The 23,432-nt window shown below is 40.9% G+C and overlaps 3 protein-coding genes across 6 annotated transcripts in view; 1 reads left to right on the top strand and 2 right to left on the bottom strand.

Annotated features, from left to right (window-relative positions):
* Nucleotides 1–718, bottom strand: part of USP45 (ubiquitin specific peptidase 45) — a 52,210-nt gene extending 51,492 nt beyond the window's left edge. Inside the window, exon 1 of the mRNA XM_015858820.2 lies at nucleotides 547–718. The gene's annotated coding sequence lies outside the window, so the exon portion shown is untranslated. The remainder of the gene's footprint in view (nucleotides 1–546) is intronic.
* Nucleotides 119–4,193, top strand: TSTD3 (thiosulfate sulfurtransferase like domain containing 3). Of its 3 annotated transcripts, XR_001554299.2 has the most exons (5): nucleotides 119–232; nucleotides 361–525; nucleotides 1,139–1,298; nucleotides 2,643–2,781; nucleotides 4,107–4,193. XR_001554299.2 is itself a non-coding variant. In XM_015858827.2 (4 exons), the coding sequence occupies exons 1-4, from the start codon at nucleotides 142–144 to the stop codon at nucleotides 4,183–4,185; spliced, it is 495 nt and encodes a 164-aa protein (XP_015714313.1). In that variant the 5' UTR covers nucleotides 119–141; the 3' UTR covers nucleotides 4,186–4,193. The 3 variants fall into 3 exon arrangements, 2 of the variants coding, with proteins under 2 accessions (XP_015714313.1, XP_015714314.1); XM_015858827.2 differs by lacking the exon at nucleotides 2,643–2,781; XM_015858828.2 differs by lacking the exons at nucleotides 2,643–2,781; nucleotides 4,107–4,193 and adding an exon at nucleotides 1,758–2,141.
* Nucleotides 3,574–21,503, bottom strand: CCNC (cyclin C). 2 transcript variants are annotated; one of them, XM_015858824.1, is made up of 12 exons: nucleotides 21,373–21,503; nucleotides 20,659–20,765; nucleotides 15,117–15,201; nucleotides 14,806–14,875; nucleotides 13,217–13,268; nucleotides 10,386–10,441; nucleotides 9,378–9,413; nucleotides 8,034–8,125; nucleotides 7,291–7,358; nucleotides 6,883–6,962; nucleotides 5,402–5,520; nucleotides 3,574–4,897 (listed from the first exon to the last, which is right to left on the bottom strand). In XM_015858824.1, the coding sequence occupies exons 1-12, from the start codon at nucleotides 21,402–21,404 to the stop codon at nucleotides 4,843–4,845; spliced, it is 852 nt and encodes a 283-aa protein (XP_015714310.1). In that variant the 5' UTR covers nucleotides 21,405–21,503; the 3' UTR covers nucleotides 3,574–4,842. The 2 variants fall into 2 exon arrangements, with proteins under 2 accessions (XP_015714310.1, XP_015714312.1); XM_015858826.1 differs by lacking the exons at nucleotides 15,117–15,201; nucleotides 21,373–21,503.
* Nucleotides 21,504–23,432: the final 1,929 nt, after the last annotated feature.

Raw genomic sequence — 23,432 nt, 5'->3', positions numbered from 1 at the left:
CCACCGCTACGTGGTTGTTAAGTACAAAGGCACATGGAAAGAGAGGGGGTCCCTCATCTCTTCGCTTCAGGCGGGGCGGGCCCCAGGGAGCGGCCAAGGCAGGGCAGGGCAGGGCGGGCCGGCGGCGCCATCTTCATACAGATGGCGGCCTGCGGCTGGTCCCGGTGCCGGGCGCTGCTGTCCCTGCGGGCGGCGGGCGGCAGCCTCTGGGGGCGGCGGGGGGCGGCACCCGGTGAGGCAGGGGCGGCTGGCCGGGCCCGGGGTCACCCGAGGCGCGGAGCATGAGGGAGGGTTTCGTGTTTTCTTGCCGGTAGCCGGAGGGAGCTCGGCGTGGGCTCACGGGCTGTGCTGCTCTTACAGAGCCGAGGGCAGTACACGTCCCCTCCCCCAGCCTCTGCTCCGAGAGCAGCGTGTCCTACCAGGAGCTCAAGGACCTGAAGAAAGCCAACGTCCTCCACATCGATGTGCGAGAGAGGTGGGAGATTGAGAGAGATGGCAAAATCCCTGCGTCCATCAATATACCACGTAAGATACAAGAACTGTTACCTGGAAGTGTTTGTTGGTGCAGTTTGGCTGGTGAGCGAGGCTGAACCCCGTGGTTTGGAAGAGACTTGGAGGTCATCTGGTCTGACTCCCACTAAAGCAGATTCCCTACAGTAGGTGGCACAGGAAGGAGTTCAGCTGGGTCTTGATTTGCTCCAGAGAAGTGGATTCCAACTGCTCTGGGCAGTGTGTTCCAGTGCTGGCACCCTCACAGTTATGATGTTTTTCCTTATGTTTGTATGGAACTTCCTATGTTCCAGCTTGTACCCATTACACTGGGCACCACTGGAAAGAGCCTGGTCACATACACTTGACTCCTGCCCTTAAGATATTTACAAGCATTGATATAGCTGCCTCTCAGTCTTCTCCAAGGGGAACAGTCCCATGTCTCTCAACCTTTCCTCATAAGGAAGGTGCCCTAGGCAAATAATCATCTTTTGGCCCTCCACTGGACTCTGTTTAGAAAATCCTCATCTTTCTTGAGGTGGGGAGCCCAGATTTTCCTGGAGGAATTTGAAATGTTAGAATGAAAGTCTGCTGGTGGACAGAGAATATGTGAGACTTCCTTTATTGTTTTCTTTTTTGTATTTCCCAGTGAATGAGTTAGTGGAAGCTCTGCAGATGCATCCAGCAGACTTTAAGGAGCTGTACAACCAGAAGATGCCTGCCAAGTCAGACCATGTGGTTTTCTCCTGCTTTGCAGGAACAAGAAGTAGACAAGCACTGAGTTTTGCTGCGTCTCTGGGTTTCAGCAGGTAAGTATGAAATCATGCCAAAGGATGAAGTTACTACAACCTCCCAGCTCTCTCAGATTCCAATGGGTGTGAGTAATAATTTTGATGTGGGACATGAAGAGATTAATCATAGGGGGTAGAGAACTGCCAGACAGTATCTCCTCATGACCCCACTGAACCTTGCAAGGTTTGGTGTTACAGTAAAGTGAGATGTCCTGTAAAACAACCCCCAGCAACTCTTTTCTGTGCTGAAGGTGATTCTATGTGCTGCAGGTCTACATTGGTGTTGGAAGGACATTCTGTTTAGATGTGGGCAGTGTTTGACTTACCTTATTTCTGGCTGGTTCACTGTATGACATACAAGTGTATTTAAGATAATTTCTTTATGCTTTTTCTCCTGTGACTTTTCTACCCCATCTCTTCTTACGTACCTTGATAAAGGAGAGTCCTTTATGATATGTATCTTCTGCATGCTTTCAGAGTTCAGCACTATGCTGGTGGCTTTGAGGACTGGGCAAAACATGAATCTCCAGAGAAAAAATGAAGATGACATCATCCAGCTCCTGCCCCACCTTCAGGATGCTTTGTAGATTTTAGCATTCAAACTACCCACGTTCCACTTTTAGAATACAAACCTTTCCCATTTCCTCATGTAAATGAGCATTTCATTAGCCATGCATATTAACTGCTTTGTTTAAATTAAGGACTATGAAATGAACAGAAGATGTTAAATTCGTTCAGCCTTTAATTTGCACTATGTTATTTGCTGGAAGAAAGTGACAAGAATTCTAATGTTTTTGGCTACTAGGATTTTCGTATGATTTGCTTTATGACTTTAAATAAATGGTGACAGTATGCATAAAATTATCCGTCCCAAATAACTTTGTTGAGTAGCTTGTTTAGAATACCTGCAGTTTAATGGAGTTGGCATAAGTATCCTAAGCACAGGTTTGTCATTCTTCATGTATAGCTCTGTTTTTAAGTTTTTGCCATGTTAATCAGAAGTATACAACAGGAAACTGATTTAGTGTTCAGAGTGCATGGTTCCTTATTTTAGAAGTAGATCCGTTTGTATACACTGGTCTGCTTCTGAGCACAAAATGCAATAGCATTCAGTCAGCTTCTTCTTTTCCCTTAGCAGCTCAGTATCAAGTGAGAACTTGCTTTATGTGTACTTCAAGTAGTTGTTATGGAGATGTAAAATTGGAGGTGTCTAAGGAAGCTTCCTATCTCCCCGCTTTCTTCTCCATATATCAATCTGTATATCTGAAATGTTAAGAGAACCCCAAACAAACCCATCCCCACCTATCAATCTGCATAGTCATAATTCTAAGTTTTTTGGTGTGCCTGTTTTAATGCTTTAAGGGAACTAGCAAAGCTGAATTACTCTGGCCTCTAGAAGAACTACAGAAGCCCATAACTCTGCAGGATGGCTGGAAAAAGGGAGTAAAACTTCTGGTTCTGCTCTGAGAATTAGCAACAAACTGTCACAGCTCTGTGGCAGGTATGTGTCTAAATGGGGATAAATTACATTTGTTCATGTAGCATCATCTGTTTCCAAATTTCCTCTGTATGACTGAATAGCTTGCTGAAGCAGTTGGTAATATAGAGTTAAACAGGGATTCATTAATGCACATTCATACATACGTAACAATTGTATGTAGTTCTACACCAGAACTCCACCTATGTTAAGAGGCCCCTTCCATTACCTGACCTCAGCTTTCCCAAAGCACCACTTTGCCATCTGCATAGTTTAGCCTGTTTCCCTACAAGGGAATTTGTTGAGGACAAATTTAGGTGCCTTCCATCATCCAAGCTTTTCATGTGCCTGTTAAGAGAGATGTTTAACTAAAGAACAGCTCGTATTTAAGAACTCCATACAGCAGTCAATTTGCATTTATTCTTACTTGCCAAGCACACATTACAAATAGAACATTTTGGGCTTTGAGAACCAAAGACAAATATCCAAACTCACTTCATCAATTAAGTGTCTGTTGAGGTACTACTGAAGTAGCAAATGCCACAACGTGTTTTTTTCTATCTCACTAGAGCGGTTTGGATTTTACTAACCTAATCTTTTAAGAAAATGACTTGAACAGTACTAAATGCAGGTATCCTCGCTGGCATGTTTCCATGACTGAAGTACAATCTGCAGAGGGATACTGTCTACAAAAACAGAGTTCACTTATTCTTTAAATGGGTCAGACATCACAAAAGCTTTTGTAGACACCCTTCCCCCCCCCCCAGTACTTGAAACCAGTGAGATGTGTTGCTTGAGGAAAGGAGAAGCTGGACAACAATGGTACTTCACTTTATTTTATTGTTCCATTCTTATACTTGGGCAAGTTAGCACTCTTATTCAAAATGAAGTTGTACAGAAACTATTTAGAAACAAAGTTAACTAAAACTCATTACGTTTGATTTAGGCCAATTCCTGACTTCAGTGGGATATCTGCCTGAGTAAGGAACACAGGATATGGCCTTCTATTTGAAGGAATCTCATTTTCTCCAGCACACAGTCAACCAAGGAATCCCATTTCAGTTATTCTAAAGAGTTGCTTCTAAGATCACAATTAAAAATCAGCCAGTACGAAGCTCACCGAAAAGCTTGATCCTCTTAAATAACCTCTTTAACGTGCCACACAAATTCACACTAACAGTGAAGGCAGACTAACAGTGTATATCTTTTGCACAAAAGGAAAAGAGAAAAAAATCCCAAAAAATCCCAATCAGCCAGATTTGTGTTTGTTTGTGAAATACCCCAATTGTACTACACTGTACATGCAAAAAAAAAAACCATCATTGCTGGTGTTTTGTTTTGTTTTTTAGGTTCCAGATGCTTGAAATGCTTAGGAAAACTGCAGACTCGCTGTACATATTGCACTTTCCTGGTGAGTTGGGCTTCTAAGCTCCAGGGGCAAAAACATCCAAGTACAGCTACTGAATAAAACAAGCATTTTTCTAACCCCAAAAATGAACTGAATTTCTTCCCTGCAGTTTTAATGAAAACTCTAACACCGTTCTTTGCAATTCTCCCATGCTTTGCTCCTGAAGGACCGCTTCACTTGTTAGAAAATCCAGATGTGTTAGGAAAATAAATCACCAAAACTGTAAGCAATTAATAGGTTTAACATACAGTGCACTATCCGCCTTCAGTCACAAACAAAATGAAGACAACGCAGGTCATTAATATAGGTACACTTAGGCTTCAAGATTACTCTTTAAAATATAAAAATCACTTTTAATGGCAAGCCACAATTTTCTCAAAGCAAACCAAACCAGTAATGAACTACTTGTTTTGAGTGGACAGTGTTACCCTTCTGCAGCTTGGTTTAACATTTGATTCCTTACACTGAGAAATCTTAGTACATTTGCTCCAGCGTCAGAGAAAATGATGCAGTTTTAAAGAATAAACTTCCAAAATGCTTGACACAAACAAGCTATTTATTCTTCAAGTTCTTTGTCAAAGATGGTATTAAAAAAATTCTGTCCATTTCATGAACACAGGAAAGATCCCAGGATGTCTTGAGTCAAAGTGGTCCGTAAAGAAGTTCTTTGGAATGTCTTAAGATTGGCTATAACTAGAGTTCTGGCTACCGTTTGGACCCTGTTCTCCTTCACTGTTTGAAAGGAAAAGAAACACGTCTCAGAACAGCAGCACCGTACTGCATTTCTGTCTTTTGCAAACAGAAAACATTTATTCATGTATTTGAACAGCGATTTCAAAATATTCCAATGCAACTCCATTCTGAATTCACTCCTGAAATCAGCGTTTCAGAGTTCCCATAACAGAAGCTCACACATAGGAATTTGCACGTGCAGATTCCACGTAATGATATTTAATCACAGCAATTAAACATGACATCAAACAGGCACTGTTCTAAAGAATCGTGCCCTTTCATCAGGCCTCACACTGCTCCTTTTAAACTGTATTGATCAGATTCTAACTACATTACTGCTTTCCATGAAAGAGCAAATATTCTCCTCCTGAACAGTCTGACTGGGTACTTAGAGGAAAGCCGGCAGTGCAGTCATACACTATGCCTCAAACTTAACATAGCACATAAGATAATACTTTATTTTTTCCCATATGAAAGGTGCAGTAAATAATGGAGGTATGGTACCTGTTTGGAGGTGGTTTTGGTTTAGGCATTTTGCTAAGGATAGTAGCCATCTCTTTTCTCTCATCAAAGTTCTTCCACTGCTCATACAGCTTCAGAATAACCCTGATTATTTCTAAAATCTGATTTGAAAGAAAGTACATTTTAGGTCAATCACAATAGTGACTTTTATATTTATATCATCATTTGCAGTGTACAGTTAATTATCCATTTCTCAAACTCAAATTAAGAAGCATAATTCTCATGATAGAAACAGAGCTGTCTCCTATATAATCCGGTCTGGCAATCAACCATTTTTGCAAAGAGTTTTTTGGCTTAACTGTTGAACTGAAGCCTGACAGAACCAATATCTCTCTCTCCCACTCCATTTCCCTCCCACTTTATCAACCATTTCTCCTCCCAAAGTCGAACGGCTGCTTATATTTGATGCTACTGGGAAAACAAGGACACTTGGCAACGTGTTTGTTGCTAAATGATTACGGATTACAAATGAAGTAACTGATTATTGTCTGTGTTCTATACCAGCCATGGGGGCACAGTACTAAAAACAAATGAAACCAACCAACGGTGCCCTGAATTCTTTACTTCCAAAATAATAATAAAAATAAAATTAAAAAAATCAAGAGCTAGGAAGTGTCTCAATACTTTATAATAAGAACTGTTGAATTTTCAAACTCTATTTCCAGAAGTATAAATATTCTCTACCAGTTTGGAGGCTACATTAATTTCCTGTTAATTTTCTAGTGCAATATTCTACACAGAAGGTGGATAAATACTGAATAACCCCACTTGCAAGGGACCCACATGGATCAGGTCCAACTCCAGCTTCACAAAGTGCCACCCAGAAATCAAACCATGTTTGCTTCATTATTTGTTTCGCCACTTACTAAATTAATGAAGTAAACTTCTTTCCAGTTTATGGACTTTGATCAAATGCTAGAACAATATACATCCTTGAACCAGAAACTATGTTTGGCTATGAAGTTCCATAGTGTTAAAGGTTAAAAATAATAATAATAATCTAAAAATTAATTTTTTTTAAAAAAAATCAAGCTTAGATGTAATCACTGGTAATGGGAACAGAAACGTTTAAACATTCAAACACATTCAACACCAAGCCTATGATAACCTTACATGTCAAACATATGTTGTTTATTAGAATACTGTTCAATCTTGAGCAATAAATATTGGGAATTCTTTTTTCTTCTAGCAAAAAAATTAAATAAACAAACAAGATACTGGTTTTCTATTTCAGTCTGTAAAATGGCAACAGCAGCAATGCTCTGCCCTTATGTCTTGTCTTTCAGTGCAGAGTGATACCCAAATGACCTGACATTTCCTATCTCCTACCTAATTTCAATAGTCCGTAATGCGATTGCTGAATGAAGTTCAAATCAGTATCACACACATGCAAAACAGGTTCAAACCACTGCTAACATTTCTAGTCAGTCCATAGCAGAGGGCAGGAGGTAAAAAGAGAGTACCTTTTCCATATCAACAGATAGCTCAGCAAACCATTGCCTCGCATCCTTCTGCTGGACAACACAGGCCACGTGTAGGCAAGCTGCAAAGATCAGGTGATAAGAGTGAATCATTGTTGAGTATCTCTTAATACACTTAGAAATACTCTCCAAGTCAGGTACTTTTCTATGGTGTTTGGAGTTCCTCAGTTCCTCTGCAAAAAATCTCAGCGAGTTTTCAAAGAAGAAATCTGGGGATTAATTACCTGATTTTTCTTCAAGGCTTTCTAAGTTGCAAGGTTATACTGTCAGTACTGTATGAAATATAAACTGGAGAAGCTTAAGAGAGCGTACTAAGGAAAACTTGTTGATGGGACAAAGTACAGAAGGCATCTATTTAAAGGTGACAGTGACGTTACTTGTGTTACTTACCTAGAGCTATCATGAAAGGAGGGTACAGCAGACAAAGATCAGTTCTATACGTGTCATTCACTATCCTCCTGTGCAAAACAAAGAGAGCATAACAACTCCTTTAGACTACATGATTCATAAACATTTTGCCAGTTACCCATGTGGTAGAAACAAAGAGTATACAGGGCAAAATAGAGAAAGTGAGATCTCTTCCTCTTTAAAAGTCTATTAAAGACAACCATTGTTTTCCTTGCAATCACTGCAGAAGTCTGTTTGGAAACACTATTATAACATCATCAGTGCCATTCTGCAGAGTGTGTTCTCTTCTACCATAAATTAATTATCCCTGCTCCGCAAATAAGCAAATTGAAGCAAAAGTAAAGGTAGTATTTTTATTGTCTGTATTGGAGAAACAATTAAAGTGTTTAAGGAGTTCTGTTTTACCAGTCTAAGAAACAGAACCATGTACTGCTTTTACTGAAAGCTGACTCTAACAGAAAGATAGCTGTGTCTACACAAAGTCGACATTTAACAGTGTAAAAATGGTGCTATTGGAGCTGTTCTAAAAATAAAAACCAGAGCATTTCAAAGTAGAAACCATTACAGGGTTAAAAACAATAATTTAAGCCAGTGACACGTGTGCATAGGTTAACTAGTATACCCTTTGTATTATTTAGCCTGCTAAGCCATCTCTGAGGCATAACTGTTAAACACTCGCTTTCTTGCTGAAAGGAAGCACTAAACTCAACCGCTGTCTTCATTACCAAGCAAGAGGTAGCAGCATGTCTTCTTGGCCCATATCTTGCACATATTGGAGCAAAGGTCTATAAGGATGATACACTATCAAACAGCAGTCCTAGGAAAAATGTCAACAGAATAAAACTTAGGATTACAATGCAGAATGTGTTGTCAGTTCACGTTAAAAACATTTGATTTACAAATCAATTACTGTACTTTTAAAGCAGCATTCTGACACCTAACCCTGCCATAATGAGGGCACTGCTCTCTCTAGAATACCATTATACAGCATGGATGCCAGTCTGTCAATGTCTTTTCCTCAAGAGACACAGAAAGCCACATCTGCAGCACAGTGAAACCTCATTTGCTTACAAACCCATAATTCCCACTTGGAAACACAAAACACTGCCAGCAAGCAGTCTGTCGCTAAATACCATACATGGAAAGCATGCCAAAATAATTGACACTAGTTTGGAAAGCGGAAAAAAATTTTCCAGGTCTTTGAATTCCTCCTTTCCGGGCCCAGGTTGGTGTATGCAAGAAGGAATAACCCTCACTGAAAGCAGCCAACTGTATGTATGTTACAGGGAAGAGATGCATTCAAATCCAACTGCGGAAACTTGGTGCTACTTTATCTGAGCTGCATCCCTGCAGCTTCCACATAAGAAAGAGCAATGGGACGGTAACCCTTATTAAAAGCAGCCATAGCTCCTTTCCTCTAAAGTGACTTCAAGAAAACATAATGTTGTATTCCTTTCATGCACCACTGTACTGAGGTGGTACAGCTCCACCTCAGAAAGCACAAGGACCTACATTCAGTTTCTTGTTCACAGCATTCAAACCCACATCTGACTTGCTAGCAGGTTGCTCTGATTACCAAGTTACAGACCAGCCTGAGTGGCAACTGTCCACGCTTCCTGCTGAAGCTGGACTCCTGCATAACTCTTTTTTTTTCTTCCCCCAAGCAAGAAGAGGACACAGCAGGAATACAGCTCTATACTCTTGACTTGCCATTCATCTAAGCAAATAATGACACTAACATCCTGGTCTCTGTTCCAGAGCATTGTAATATACAATTACCACTCCTAAATAATAAGCAGTTCAGAATTCATGCTTCACTCTTCCCAATAATGAGCAATACATACTCCTATCCCCACTACTCCTACAGTGCGTGTTATTTCTGTTGAGTGATTGTAGCATTCTGATTAAAATGTTACATGTTAGACTTGCATGAGCACCATTCTAAAATTAGAGTGTGAGGAGAAAAAAAGATGACGACAGCATAATGCACATTCCATAGTAAAAAAATCAAAACCAGCTTCAATAAAGAGTAAACCGAGGTGTCAGTGAAAGCAAATAAACTCACCTACCATTAATTCTAAGAGATAGAATTCACATTCTAGTATCTGCAAAGAAATAAAATCACAATTAAACAGCAGCATCTCACAGACAGCAGCAAGAACTAACTGGCATCTGGCTTAACAACACGAATGCAAAGGAATTCTCAGCACCTGTAGTTTCATATGAAATGCATTCAGGAGTCTTGGATGCACAAAAGCAAGCAAAATGAAATTATGATTAAGCACTGCCTCACCACCAATATAATTTAACCCCAGTCATAATAATAATCCATTTGAATTTTTCATGTTAGGTCTACTGTGAGTGACTGTTTTATTGGCTGCAGTTGTTTGACTTGCTTTAACACCTGGCAGCAGACATTTGTTCACAGTTTATAAATACTTAACAGCAATACAAGAAGTTCTTCTATAGAATTAGAGTCACTTCAGCAGGCTACTAATGTGCCAAATGGCCTTTTCATATTTAATTTCATATGAAATATTCTGTCCAATTGTAGCAATTAAATTCATTAGTACTGAGACTGAAAATGCCTTGAAAACCACTAGTAGATCTAAATTCTGAATAGTAATAATAATAATAATAGATAAAAGTTATTTTTCCAAAAACATTACATTTTACAGGCAAAAACAGAACAGCTGCCTGTAAGCCAAACATTCCTGTGTGTAAGCTTGGAAGCATCTCCAGATGCAAGGGCTATTTATCTTCCCTGAAGCAATATGTTTGTAAACAAGAATATTTTGGGGAGGCAAGGCTAAATCTCTTTTATCATCATACTATATAACATTGGTATTTTAACACTAAGTCACTTCAAGGCACTCCTTTCAGCAATTTAAGAAGTTTCATGCCGAACTGATTAGAAAATCCTTCTTGATAATCTATCCAAAATTAATTACAAACAACTCCATATATCAGTGTGAAAATATTTCCTTCACAAAATTTAAAAGGACAGGAGTTCCTCCTAAGGATTACTGGTCTTTTAATTCATTTTGATCAAGTTATAGTTTGTACAGCATACTTACATGGTTCATCCTATAAGGAAACTCCTTCGGGAAGGCATATGAAAACCTAGTTTTCACTACAGTAAAGACAAAATATGTTAGAAATAATGCGCTTCAACATCTTCCCCAATTCCATTAATCCACACACAGGGAGCCCTTCAAATCCACCTGGAAACACAACTTCTTGCAATATAAAAACATGGTTTTGAAAGAGAAACATTAAGTCGTAAGATTTAAAGTTCTGAAAGGGAAACAGATCTCAAACCCATGTTTTCGTAGGTACTCAGACACAGACATCTGTCTAATGTTTGGGGCACAATTAAACCCTCTCGTCAACCTCTATTAGATGTACGAGTTAATTAACTTCTGCCAAGTTACCAATCATAGGGCTGCCTGCTCCAAGACTAAATCCAAATGGAATTTTCCTGTGGGATTTTTTTGATCCTTCAACAAGCAAGATTGTAAACCACACCAAGACTTGCCAAAGTCTTAGGGAAGTAAGACAGGGCATGGAAAAGGAAGGAGGAAAGCCCAGCTGAGGGATCTTGTACACACCTAACAGAAAGATGTTCATATGCAAAAAAAAACAGGCTCAAATTCAAATCAAAAAGCCAATTAAACACACTGCAGATAAATGCCTTAGGCACTGGACCATCACTGTTCAAGGGTGTTTTTCTCCTTGAGTTGTCCCACTCAAAAGCAGCTATTTAGGCATATGACACAACTCAAAAAGCTCTTGCCTTCAAGACAATATCCAAATAATATCTATATCCTCAGTGTTCTAGCTTAGGATGATCCCCAATTAAGATATTAAGTAACCTCATGTATTTTACAAGAATAGGTATTCAATGCACTACCAGGAATTACGCTAAATAGCAAAAACAGAGTAAAATCAGATTACCAAGCAGAGAAAATTAAGAACAGTTGAAGATGTAAATTTGAAATGTCAACAAATGAAACCCCGAAACTATTTCAAGTCCCTATCCTTGACAGAAAAACAAGTAACATTTAACGTCCTGGGAATGGGCAGTACTGCTTATGTTAATGACAGACAGTAAACTCTGAATTGATGCTTCTTCCAGGGAATCCATACGCCAGTCCCTTTGAAAGACGTCAGTCCTCTGGATGGAAAGCTTCAATATAGAGATCTATGGTGAACTTCACTAGAAAAGTTGCTGCAGGGCAGTAAGACTAATCCACTGGTTGGAAATCTTAATTATTTCAAGATAACAGAAGAAGGAATCAAACAGACATCTCAAGTAGCATGCAAGTTAAAGAGATAAATGCTGAAAAATAAACTACTTTGAAGGGAAAAGAAATAGAAACATTTATTTCCCAATACAGCAAGCTGGAGACAACCATATGAAATTGTCCTCTCAGTTCAGCTGTGTAAACAGAAGGAAAAGCTTCTGAAGAGCTTGCGAGTTATGAGATATCTTCCTCACAAAGGAAGCACGTGCTACTAGTTCCAATGTTCTTACTTAACAAAAAGCAAACTAGCCACAACTATGCTATTTTCCCTTTGCTAGCTTCCTTTGACTATTCTCATCTTCTTACTCCTTTTCTGTTCCAAATAAATTGATGTGTACTGAAGCAGCAGCTATTGTACAGGAAGAGTAGGTAGAATAAAAGCACAAAAATGCAAGGAAAAAGCCTGTTGCTTTTTTTTCCCCCACTTCCAAGAAATGCTGAGTGCCCATCAGGACGCACAGGAACCCTAGGTCTGAAGGAAGAACCATGAGAGTAATCTTCTACAGGACTCTGAGCCTTGGAATGTTCAGAAACAACACAACTCAACAGTAGAAGACTAAGTAAAATCAACTAAAATCCATCTAAGTTTCTCATTCATGCATCAAAATAGCTACACAGATCTGTGCTTGGAGATGCTTCTGCTATAATAATAGCAGCACTTACTGCTAAATCTAGTACTGGTCTTGGTCAGGCTGGCACTGAAGACGTGTTTTAGTTTCTGGTGGTAGAACTGTCATACAGCCAGCCCCATGGACTGATACAGTTACCGCATGTGCAGGCTACAGATGCAGCCAGTCACCTGTCCCCTCAGCAGCTAAGAGCTATTTTGAAAGCACTGACCTACATTTTGAAGAGCATAATGAGGAATTGCCTTTTGAGAGCAGCTGGACCTTCTGGGTCAAATTACAGCATTTAGTTAAGGAAGCCATTGCTTTAAGACCTTGATGTTTGACATGAAATTTACAGTAGTGGGAAATATAAGGCGAGTGGGAAAGAGGGAAAATAAAGGAATTACAGTGTGATTTTGTTGCATCTTTGTTTATGAACAATATGTAAGTTTTGAAACACAGATTTAGAAATAAATCATAGAATCGTAGAATTACTCAGGTTGGAAAAGACCTCAAAGATCATCAAGTCCAACCGCAGCCTAACCGTAGCACTCTAATATCGTGTGAAAATTAATTTATGATGGGAGGAAAAAAGGGATTAAAAACTCGGGAGGCATGAAGCCTACCAAAAATTCTACAAACATGGAAAAACACCTGATAGAATAAATAAATAAAGCCCTAAGTTCCAGTTCTATCTTTGAGTAGCTCAGATCTCTATTTACTACTCTAGACTAAGTATTAGCCTCGGTATCTAATTTTCGTTTTATTTGTGGTTCCTACAAGCTTCAATCAGAATCAACAAGAACTAATAAAGGGTAGAGCCTTCTGTTTCCATATTTAAAAACAGAAGTTATTTATGCTAAATGGATTTAACTGGCTCCAAGCAGTCAACATGTAACCACCCGTGACTTAATAAAAACAGCTATCATAAAAAAGTCTAACTTCCCTACAGAGATACTTAACCATAGCATAATGAAAACCACTAATACTTACACACAGAAGTAGCAGCAGAAATCAACCTTGTATTTGAAACAACACCAAACTCCTGAAGAAAAAGAGGGTTAAATGAGGTGAACCACCAGAAATACTGCTTATCCACACTAATATCAAATTAAAATAGCCTCTTAAATGGACTTTATGAAGCATTTCATTTTTTCCCCACCCCCTTTTTAAAATTATTATTATTTTTAAAGGTAAACAGAGTAAATTATACAATTCAGGTTAAAAAAGTTTTCTTTTTCTTTTTTTTTTTTTACTTTGTTGTTTGAGTTATAAAGAATGAAGAATAGTAAATGTCCGAGAAAGGTACTACAGCGATAATACCTGAAGATTAGTTTGCTAACAACCTACACGTAAAACAGTCAAAAAAGCTTCACTAAGGTGTGCTGGTTTTTATCCTAGTTGGACAGAAAACCACATTAATAAAGCTGTCATTAACTAACTTCTTAAATTATGTTTCTATGAAGCCTTCAGTTTTCCACTGAAGCAGCCAGCAAGTCAAAAATTTCTACTTATAACTTCCTTTTGGAGATGCACATACCAGAATCATTACCGCTGCATCTGCCTTCTGAAGATACAGCAGCTTTAGCATCAGGAAGGCTGTGCTGCCTTCTAACTCCTGCTCTAATATAAAGTGTAAGTGGACAGATTTTCCTTATATGAGTAGATTTCAAAGGCTTAATCAACAAGGTGATAAAAAATACAAAACTCTATCCAATGTCTTGTCTTTCTCCTTTCCTTTATCTCTTCCAAACACTGGAATGTATCAGAGCTTTTGTATAGATAAGAGTATCACACACAAACATCAGTTCAGTAGGACTGCCTGTAGGTATTTAGGTTCCTCCCATAAAATTAATGGGCGCAAATATAGCACAGATCTAGCAGTATGATTTTTCTTTCCCCCCCCGTTATGCAGATTTTCCTCAGGCTACTGAAAAACTTCTCCCATTTCTTAGAAAATTGGGAACAGGGCCTAGCTGACGCTAACTTTTAGCCACCTCCAAAGAGGACCTTCACCTCCACTGGCGGAAGACTCGGGCCTTCTCACCACTATCCCTAATGGGCCAGTTCCTTCTCAAACACAGCACATGAGCTACAACATGCTTTTAATTCAAGTAATGAAAGTGTGGTAAACTCTGAGGATCCCCTCACTATAAGAAAAGGAAAAAGACAATTAGGAAAAAAAAAATCTAATTTGTTTTAAAATTTGAGTAAGCATAAGAAGGAAAAGCACACGAGAAAGGAGAATCAAGTAAAAACTGCACAATTTAAGATACACTGTATGTAAATACATAAACACTGTGACAGTAAAACAGACATTTAAAAGTAACCTTTCCAATTGTCCAGAGGCTCTTCAGGGTTAGTAATTCAGACAAAAATGTGAAAGATCAAATATTAAATAAAATGTTTGAAGGCCTTCTGTCTCCTTCTCTTAAATTGCGATAGAAATCCATACCAAAAAAACACCCAGAAGGTTTAACCCCCACAGCATGAAGAATGACAAAAAAATTTCAAAGTCCTGAACGTTTTTCCACTCTCATACATCACATAATTTCACATTAAAAAATTGTAATGCTTCATACCTCTACTTTGGATGCCAAAAACACACACGTAGGAGCCATTAATACTGGATCTATACTTTTTAGGGAATATCTGAAATGTTATAACAAAATTATAATATGTTGTTTCACACACGTAGAACCATTAAGCTATTAAGAGCACCACACTTCCTTTTGAAAACCAAAACTTAAGTTAACTTTTTACTAACATAAAAGCTTTACACCATCCAGAAAACAAAAGTGGCACTATTTTTTTTTTAATACAAAATTTAATAGGGCTACTAAAATGTGCCTGACACGTTTTATTCCTGTACCATCATAATAAACAGTCCTACCTGGCATAGAATCTCTTGAAGTAGACTGTAGCAGTGGCAATAACTTGTTGTCTTAATTTAAGATGTTCACCTAAAGCCTGGATAACTTAAAAGAAAAAAAAAGCTTGAGTTGTGTTTTTACAGAAGTTTGACACCAAATAGCAAAGGATTTCAAAACACGGGTAGCACTGAGGATTCTAAGGAGCAGCAACACGGCTTTCTCCTTGCGTTCTGATACACTGCTCAGGTGCAACATGTGGCTGCAAACCTACAGACCTGCAAGCGAAGTACTACTGCATTGTGAAGCTTGTGGACACCTTTAAAGAAGAAAAAGCAACTTGACTCAATCATATACAAAGTGAGCATGAACTTTAAGTAGATGGCAGTACAAATCTAAAAGGGCAAAATATTCAATATTTCATTTTATAGCAAGAGAAATCCAAATACTTGACATGTAAGTCTACGGCTTTTCAGGGCCATGCAAAATGGATGCGTTTTTCAAACAACTAAAGCTGCCAACACAAACATGGTCATTAAATTTGGCAGAGGCAGCAGGTGTTAAAGAAATGACATATTTAGTCTAGGGAGAGGGGGTGGGAGACCAGAGGATGCAGTCAGCTGCTCCATCACAGTGGTCCTCTGCCAGTTGGCCAAGAAACAACCCTGGTGTCATCTGTGCAGGTAGCTCTTGTTTGGCCTCCCAGGCAAAGGAAAGGTGCCAAGCAAATTAGATGCATCAAGCTGGGATTAAGAGCTGGGGCTGGATATAGAGAATGACAGAGAGGAACATCGACAAACATAAGGTTGTTACTTATTATTTTTCCTGTACTTATTCACAGCCATTACTCTGAGAAAGGCTTGGCTCTGTCTAAACTCTCTCGTTATCCTCCCTAACCAGAAATGTCCAAAAAAGTTAATTGAATAATTGAAAAAAGATAATTGAATATACACTTAAGTACAAGTAATATACACAATATACGAGTAATATACACTTAAGTACAAGTATACAATTGTATACGCAAGCGTCTATCTATCCAGGAAGCAACCACTGATGGAAAAAGCAACAATTCCATTATCAATAAACACTACAGTTAGTCTCCCCTTACACATACAAAAACACCTCAAAGTCTTTTTTTCTCCCCCCATGCTACTACCCACAATGTTTCCTCCTTGGGAATATCCAAGTATGCACTGTGCTCTCATTTAATGAGCACTGCACCAGTTTAAAGCATGCAAATACTGAGGGCACTGTTGGCTGGAAAATGGACCAACGTAGAAGAACCACCTTGACCAACAGTGACTATTGACAACATAGTTTGGGTTTTGTTTTGTTTTCTTAAACACAAAAAATGAATTTGTTACCCATCACAATTACTCAAAACCACTTAATTTAAGTCCCTTTCATTGCCATATCACTCTTCTAAAAATAAATGCCAAACTGAGACTAGCTTGCCACTGACAACAGGACTCACAAGCAACACCGCAAAAAGGAGGTTAAGTCCACTATGGAATGCCTGTGCAAATATTAAAACATTTATCAGCATATTCTGGGAGGTCTTAAAGGATTTTCCACTTTGATTTGACCACAGGGCTACAAAGCTGTCCTACTAGGAGGGCATCAGAAAAATCCAAATATTAAGCTAAACAGAATTCTCCAAATATGTTTCTTGTTCCCATGGGATTTACAGGAGCAGTTAGGCCATCTGCTGTCAGAGAAAAATCAAGTGAGGCTTAGGGAAAAAAAATGGGCAAAAGCCTAGAGAGATTTAATGAAATGGAAGCTTCTATATGCCAGGAAAAATTCCAGTACTTGTAATAAATTTTTGAAATAAAAATAAAGGAAGCTATTGGATTATTTATTCACTTATGATGACCAAATAAGTCCTTTTCAGGGTTTTTATTTGTTTGTTTCTTAAGTAAATTAAAAAAATGTTGGCTTCAATCCAGAAGTCTTGAGTAACCCATAACGCAAACATTACGGCTTCTGCACCAAACCAGAAAGAGAAGTCATTTAATAGGCCTTTCATCCAAAAACTCAGTTAAAACTCTGTGATCCAAAGAAAGAAGTCAACATTAATTTCCCATGTTTGAATTGGCTTAGAAGGATAGTTCTCCCTCTTAACAGCTCTAATGGCCACACAACCAATTATTGATCTACAGCAACTGCTTTCAAATGGGGAGGCAGCACAAAAATACCCCTTCAAATAATTCTCAGGTTGCTTTGGGAAACAACCATCTCCTGAGGCAGATACAACCTGTCACAGACAAAACTCAGAGCCATATCAAGATAGCGCAGAACATGGAAGAGGCTCAATATATCTAAAGTAGGGTCCCAAATTCAGAGGCAGGTAAAGGAACACAACACTCATTGAGGGCTCAAATATGACAGCTGCTGTATGAGTTCACATCAGCACATTACACCTCCAGACTGTCCTCTCCACAAAAGTATCCCTCTTGGCCACAGAAGGGGCCTAGCAACACCTAGGAACAGAACCAGAAGCAGCCTTGCAACACCATCCCCTCCAGGGCATGCCATGTTCATACATGCACACACAGAGCAGACAGCAGCAAAGCCTTCTTCCAGCTACCATGGGTCAGGAACCCTTCCTTTAGAGGAGGTGAGGAGAGACACAGAAAAAGATTCTGAGAACCACAAACTATTTATCTATGAGGGCTGCTTCTCCTATTTTATTACGTTGGCCTGTGATATCAAAGGTAGATATTAGTAGTATGATACCAGAGGTTGAACCTTCCTGTCAATATTGCATTGTATGTTGTTGCCACGTAACAGATGGCAGCAGAAGAACAATCTGACACAATGGCATCTGACATGGAAGTGTTTATGAAGCAAAGGTGGGGAACTGAATTCCTCCACAAAGAGAGCATGGCATCCACTGACACTCATGGACACTTGCTGAACATTTATGGAGGACAAATAGTGGATGTGAGTACGGTGCGGCAGTGGCTGGTGCATTTTAGCAGTGACGTGAAAGATCTACTTATTGATCTAGCAACTGGCAGCCCTGCCCATGGCAGGGGGTTGGGAACTAGATGGTATCTGAAGTCCCTTCCAACCAAAGCCATTCTATGATAAGCCATGTTCTAGACGGTCTTGTACAGCTGTCACACCTAGAACCAAAAAGTATCTCTATCAGCTCACCCACATGAATTGACAGATTTCAAAGGGGGAATGGTGTGCAAAGCTGAATACTGGCTTCAAGGCAACAGAAGCAATGGTGGCAACACTGCAATATCACAAAATTAGTACCAGATAGGCCCCACAGATGCTCACACAAGAGCAGAAAGAGTACCATATACAAGTTTGTTAGGACCTACTGAATCAATATGAGGCCGAGGGTGACCATTTCCTGGATTGCATCATTACTGGTGACAAGATGTAGCGTCACCACAACAAGCCACAGTCAGTAAGGGAGTCCATGGAGCAATGACTGTAACAATCAAAAAGATTAACATGATGGAAAGGTGTTACAAAGAAATTCACATATCTCTGAAGATCTACGCTCACAAGGGAAACTCTGCAAGTGAGGGATCTCCAACCAGAGATCCTTCCACAATGGCAGTCAGCCCTTAAATGGGACTTTAAATGAGGCTCCACCCCTTCCAGTCACACATATGAATTGCCTTCACCTGTGCTCCCAGGGCTAATCGGTTCTTTCCCCAGGCGCTCCATAAGGGGTTAAGGCTGTGATTCAACAGTTCCCATACAGTGACATATGAATTCCCCATCGAAGTTCAAGACAGAGCGCCAATGGGTAAAGAGATGTGCACTGCCTTTTGGGATAGGGAAGGGGTGATCCCCATGGACCTCCTGGAACCTGGAGAAACCACCACCTCTGACAGCTATGTTGTGATGCTAACTAAGGTGAAGGCTCCATAGTCATGACAAAGAAATGAATCTTTCTCTCGCAACATGATAATTCTAGGTCCTATACCAGTTTTGTAGAGCACACTGTCAATCTTGACTGGACTGTCCTACAACAGTCATTGTATACTCTGGACTTCGCAGCTTTTCATTTCTACCTGTCTGATCTGATGAAAGATGGACTGCATGGACAACATTTTCCTAGCAACAATGCCATCATAGCAGCTGTGAAACAGTGGGTCATCTCTGCTGCAGATTTTCACAAGTGTGACGATCTGGCTCTAGATGATCATGAAAATGCATAGCTAATAGTGATGAATGTTGAAAAACAACGTTTTGTAGCTGAGAATTTGTTCTATCCAATAGGGCTATTGTGCTCTTTGTATCTGTCATAGTTTCTGTGGAAATAAATAGCGGGGAGGTATCATTTTCAGAGCAACCTACATAGTTTCTAAGTGTTTTCTCAGGAAAAAAGTGGAACATAAAAAAGGGCACACTCCATAATTAATGCCAATGAAAATTAACACAAATACAGTTTTTAAAATATCAGTTTGTTATATATTTTATATAACAAACATTTTATATATATATATATAAAATATCCTATTTGTTCTTTTTGCATTAGGAAGCTAGGAAACTGTTTTAACCTCAAGGAACATAAGGAATTGATCAAACTGATAAATCATTGTTTGCTTGGCTTTCTGGTGCTGAAAAAGCAATAATGAAAACATACCAACAGAAATCAGACTTGGAGCATACTCAATTATTGCAGAAACCATTAACCTAAGAAGGAAGCTGGGCTAAGTGCCTTTCACAGTTACAATCCAGTATAAAGGTAAGCTCTTCCAGTGGCTTTGGCAAAGTCATTTAACTTTTCTGTCTAAAGTATGCCTGACTAGATAGCTGAAATGATAAGTGTCTTGTACTTCCTATGTACAACTATGAAAAATGTTCAAATAGCTGCCTGCATGTAAATATCCCTTTAATGTCAGGCAATTGCTTAGGAAAGACTTTAAGAGTCTGTATAACCTGATAAACTCCAATGCAGCTATTCATAGGGTTAAATGCTTTGCAGGATCACGTCTTAGATAACTTCACAAACAAGCCCCAAACTCCTTAGAACAGGCTGCAGACAACACTGTGCAATCTGAGAGCCAGCCACTGCCGGGGAATCAGCCACATGGGCCAAGATATGGGCCACTGTGCAAGTTTCTGAGAGTGTAACTGAACACAAATAACAAGATTCCAAGCTTTGCTTTTTAACAGGACTGCACACACTGGCTAAAATACTTACCACATAACCCACCAGAAGCTCACAGATCACAGTTTGATTATTGCTGTTCATCAGTGAGCCTTTAATATGCTAGTTTAGTAGCTTCTCCTTGCTTCTCTTGTTCTGTGCCTTTTTTAATAGAACCTCCTGAAAATCAGAAGTGCTCTGTGTTTTGCCCTACCACGGGTTAACACATTACATATGCAGCCAGGTTATATGTAATTTCTCCTGAGCTAATACAGTTAACTGAACAACAAATGCTGCAGGCATTCCAACTCATTGTTAAAACACATTGTGAAAAGTATATGCAATGCAGTAAAGAAAACCACATCCTCTAAGCCACTTACATCCGGGCACAGCAGATACTATACAATTATATGGCACAAATAAAAGAAGAACAATTTTACCATTAGTAAAAAATATCTGTAGCTTCCAATATTCTTCTTCAGTCAGAAATTTCAAGTCTTTTTGGCGTTCCTTCAGTAGATCTTGTTTATCCAAAATCCATTGTAAACTGAAGGAAAGGAAACTAACTTCAGTAACTCTTCATCAATGTTACACGTCCTCCTGCACCAACGGGCTACCACTGTGGGCTAAGGCCCAGTGACTTTTAGCCAAGCCATGGGCAATCTGCTCAAGCAAATATTCTCTAGGGGTTTACAAGTTAGACATCTGCAAAAACACCAGCAGGGACTCACATCATCCTTTAGCTACAGAGAATCAAACCGACTGGAGAGAAGTTGTGCACTACTGATTACTTGAAAGCTTTATGCTATATTTAGTCCACCCCGGGCATCCATTCAAAGCCCAGCGTACTCCCAATGCAGTATTCTGACACAGCCCAACCCTCAACGTGCCACAGCTGAAGATAAATATATCCCACCCGCAGTCTCCAGCTGCACCCGGGACACATGCACACGTACCGACCGCCACCCAGCCAGGCCACCTCCACCACCCCGATCCAGAGCCACTCACAGCCGCAGGCCGGGCCCATAGCCGAGCCCGGCTCCGGGCTTCCACCCGGCCCGCCCCGCAGGCCCCCAACGTCCCCGCACCCTACAGCCGGTCAACGAGCGGCCGAAACGCGGCACCCCCACCCGGCCCCCGACCGCGGCACCCACTAGTGCGAGCTCTGCCAGAAGTTCCCGGCCATGAGGAGCCGTGGGAGGCGCCCGGGCCCTGCGCTACCCCGGCCCCGCCGCGCCGCCGCCCCCGCGCCGGCACCAGGAAGGAGGCGGCCGCTGCCGCCCCGTGCCCGCGCCGCCGCCGCCGGGCGGCAACACGCGGCGCTGCTGAGCGTTCCCCCGCACGCGGGTTCCGCCCGGCCGGGTCAGCGCTGGGAGACACCCAACATGCCCGACGGCACCGGGACGGCGTGGGGTGTGGGGTTGGGCCTGGGCCTGCGCTTGGGCGGGGCGGTGGAGGCAAAAAGAGCGATGATTTCAGGGTATGGTAAGTGTTGAGAGGGTTATTTCCTGCACCCTGACAGTGTGCAGGTGTGCCTGCATCCCTCATCCCTCCCGCAAGCCCGAGGGTGAGTCACAAGGGGGAAAGATGCCTGGACACCATGGGAGAACCTCACTTGTCCACCAGGAGCTGGCGGAATATCTGTCAGCAGTCACAGGGGACTCAGCAAGGTGAGCAAACTCCTGGCTGCTCCCCTGTGCTGCTAACAGCTGTCAGCACCCATGGGCATGTGAAGACTGTCTTTGTGTGGTCCGACAAGACTTATTTGTTCAAAACACTAAGTGTGACTTGGCTGTGTGCACGCCATAGGGGTTCTCCTCATGCTGCACACTCCATCTCCATCTACCCCTTCAAACACCTCTCCCAGCTGTGGCAGCCTGAGCTGAACATCGCTGCACCACCACCCTTCATCAGGAAACTGCTTCATTCAGTGAAATGTAACAGAAGAGGAGGAGAAGAGGAGGGAGACCTTATAGCTCTCTATAACTTCCTGAATGGAGGGTGTAGTGAGCTGGGGGTTGGCCTCTTCTCTCGTGTAATCAGTGATAGAACTAGAGGGAATGGTTTTAAGCTGCGTCAGGGGAGATTCAGGCTGGACATTAGGAAGTATTACTTTTCGGAAAGAGTAGCCAGGCATTGGAATGCACTGCCCAGGGATGTAATGGAGTCACCAACCATGGGAGTGTTCAAGAAACGCTTGGATGTGGTGCTGAGGAATATGATTTAGCTGGGAAGCATTGGTAATGGTTGGACTAGATGATCTTCTAGGTCTTTTCCAACCTTGATAATTCTGTGATTCTGTGATTCTGAGAAGCTTTCCACAATGAGCATATTGTTAAGAACATAATAAACGTGGCTCTTAGTATCTGGAGGATCATCCTATCCATTCCAACTCAGTGTTTGTCCCCACACTGATCCCTGAAAACCCAGGCCCACCAGACCGTGCATTGCTCCATTTCTGGGTTTATAGCTCAGATGCTGAAGGTGCCTGAGGAGCTGCCAAGTGCAGAGGGACAGTGCATGTGTCACTGCAAGGACGGTGGTGTTTCCAAATTCAGGGCTTTGCTGAAGGAATTAGATACCTTTCTAGATATGTCAGAAAGACTCTGGAATTGAGATATTATTTATATGCAGAAATATGAGATGAGGGGTTAGGCAAGGAAGAAGAATTTGCATACAACCCTGGCTATATTTCCCTTACTTCTCCCTTCACTGTGAAAGCAGACATGGTGGAATGCTGAAGCTTGAGCTCCATAGGCTTTCTATCAAGGCTCTTTGACCTTATACCTTTCTTTAAAAAAGCCAGCCAGACACTGCAGAGCCTGCTAAGCATGTGAAAATGCAAATGGGAAAGCCCTTATTTCACTGTTCCAGCAACACAGCTACAAAGAGGGAAACCAGACTGCCAGCACCAGCACATGCCTTTGACTGCAGCCACCTACAGCTGTATCATGCCTACCTTGCACAGCAGCTAGGAGACAGCACAGAGAGAAGCCGCTGCACAGCAGAGAAGCCTGCCATTGCTTCACTCAACACACTAGAGCAACAAAAATAGCAGCAGAACTCATGCTGCTGCTTCTCACATCAAGCAGGCATCTCTGTCTCACCATCCTCTACCTGCCTGGTTGCCTTTTTCTTACTCTGCTCCAGTACCTGTAATCTGCCACTTCATGCTGGTGATTTGTGTTTCTGTGTGCTGCAGTGTTGCAGGAAA

The sequence above is a fragment of the Coturnix japonica genome, chromosome 3, assembly GCF_001577835.2.
Source record: "Coturnix japonica isolate 7356 chromosome 3, Coturnix japonica 2.1, whole genome shotgun sequence".
Lineage (NCBI taxonomy): Eukaryota > Metazoa > Chordata > Aves > Galliformes > Phasianidae > Coturnix > Coturnix japonica.
Note: the sequence above shows the minus strand (reverse complement) of the source record. Positions and strands in the feature narration are given on the sequence as shown.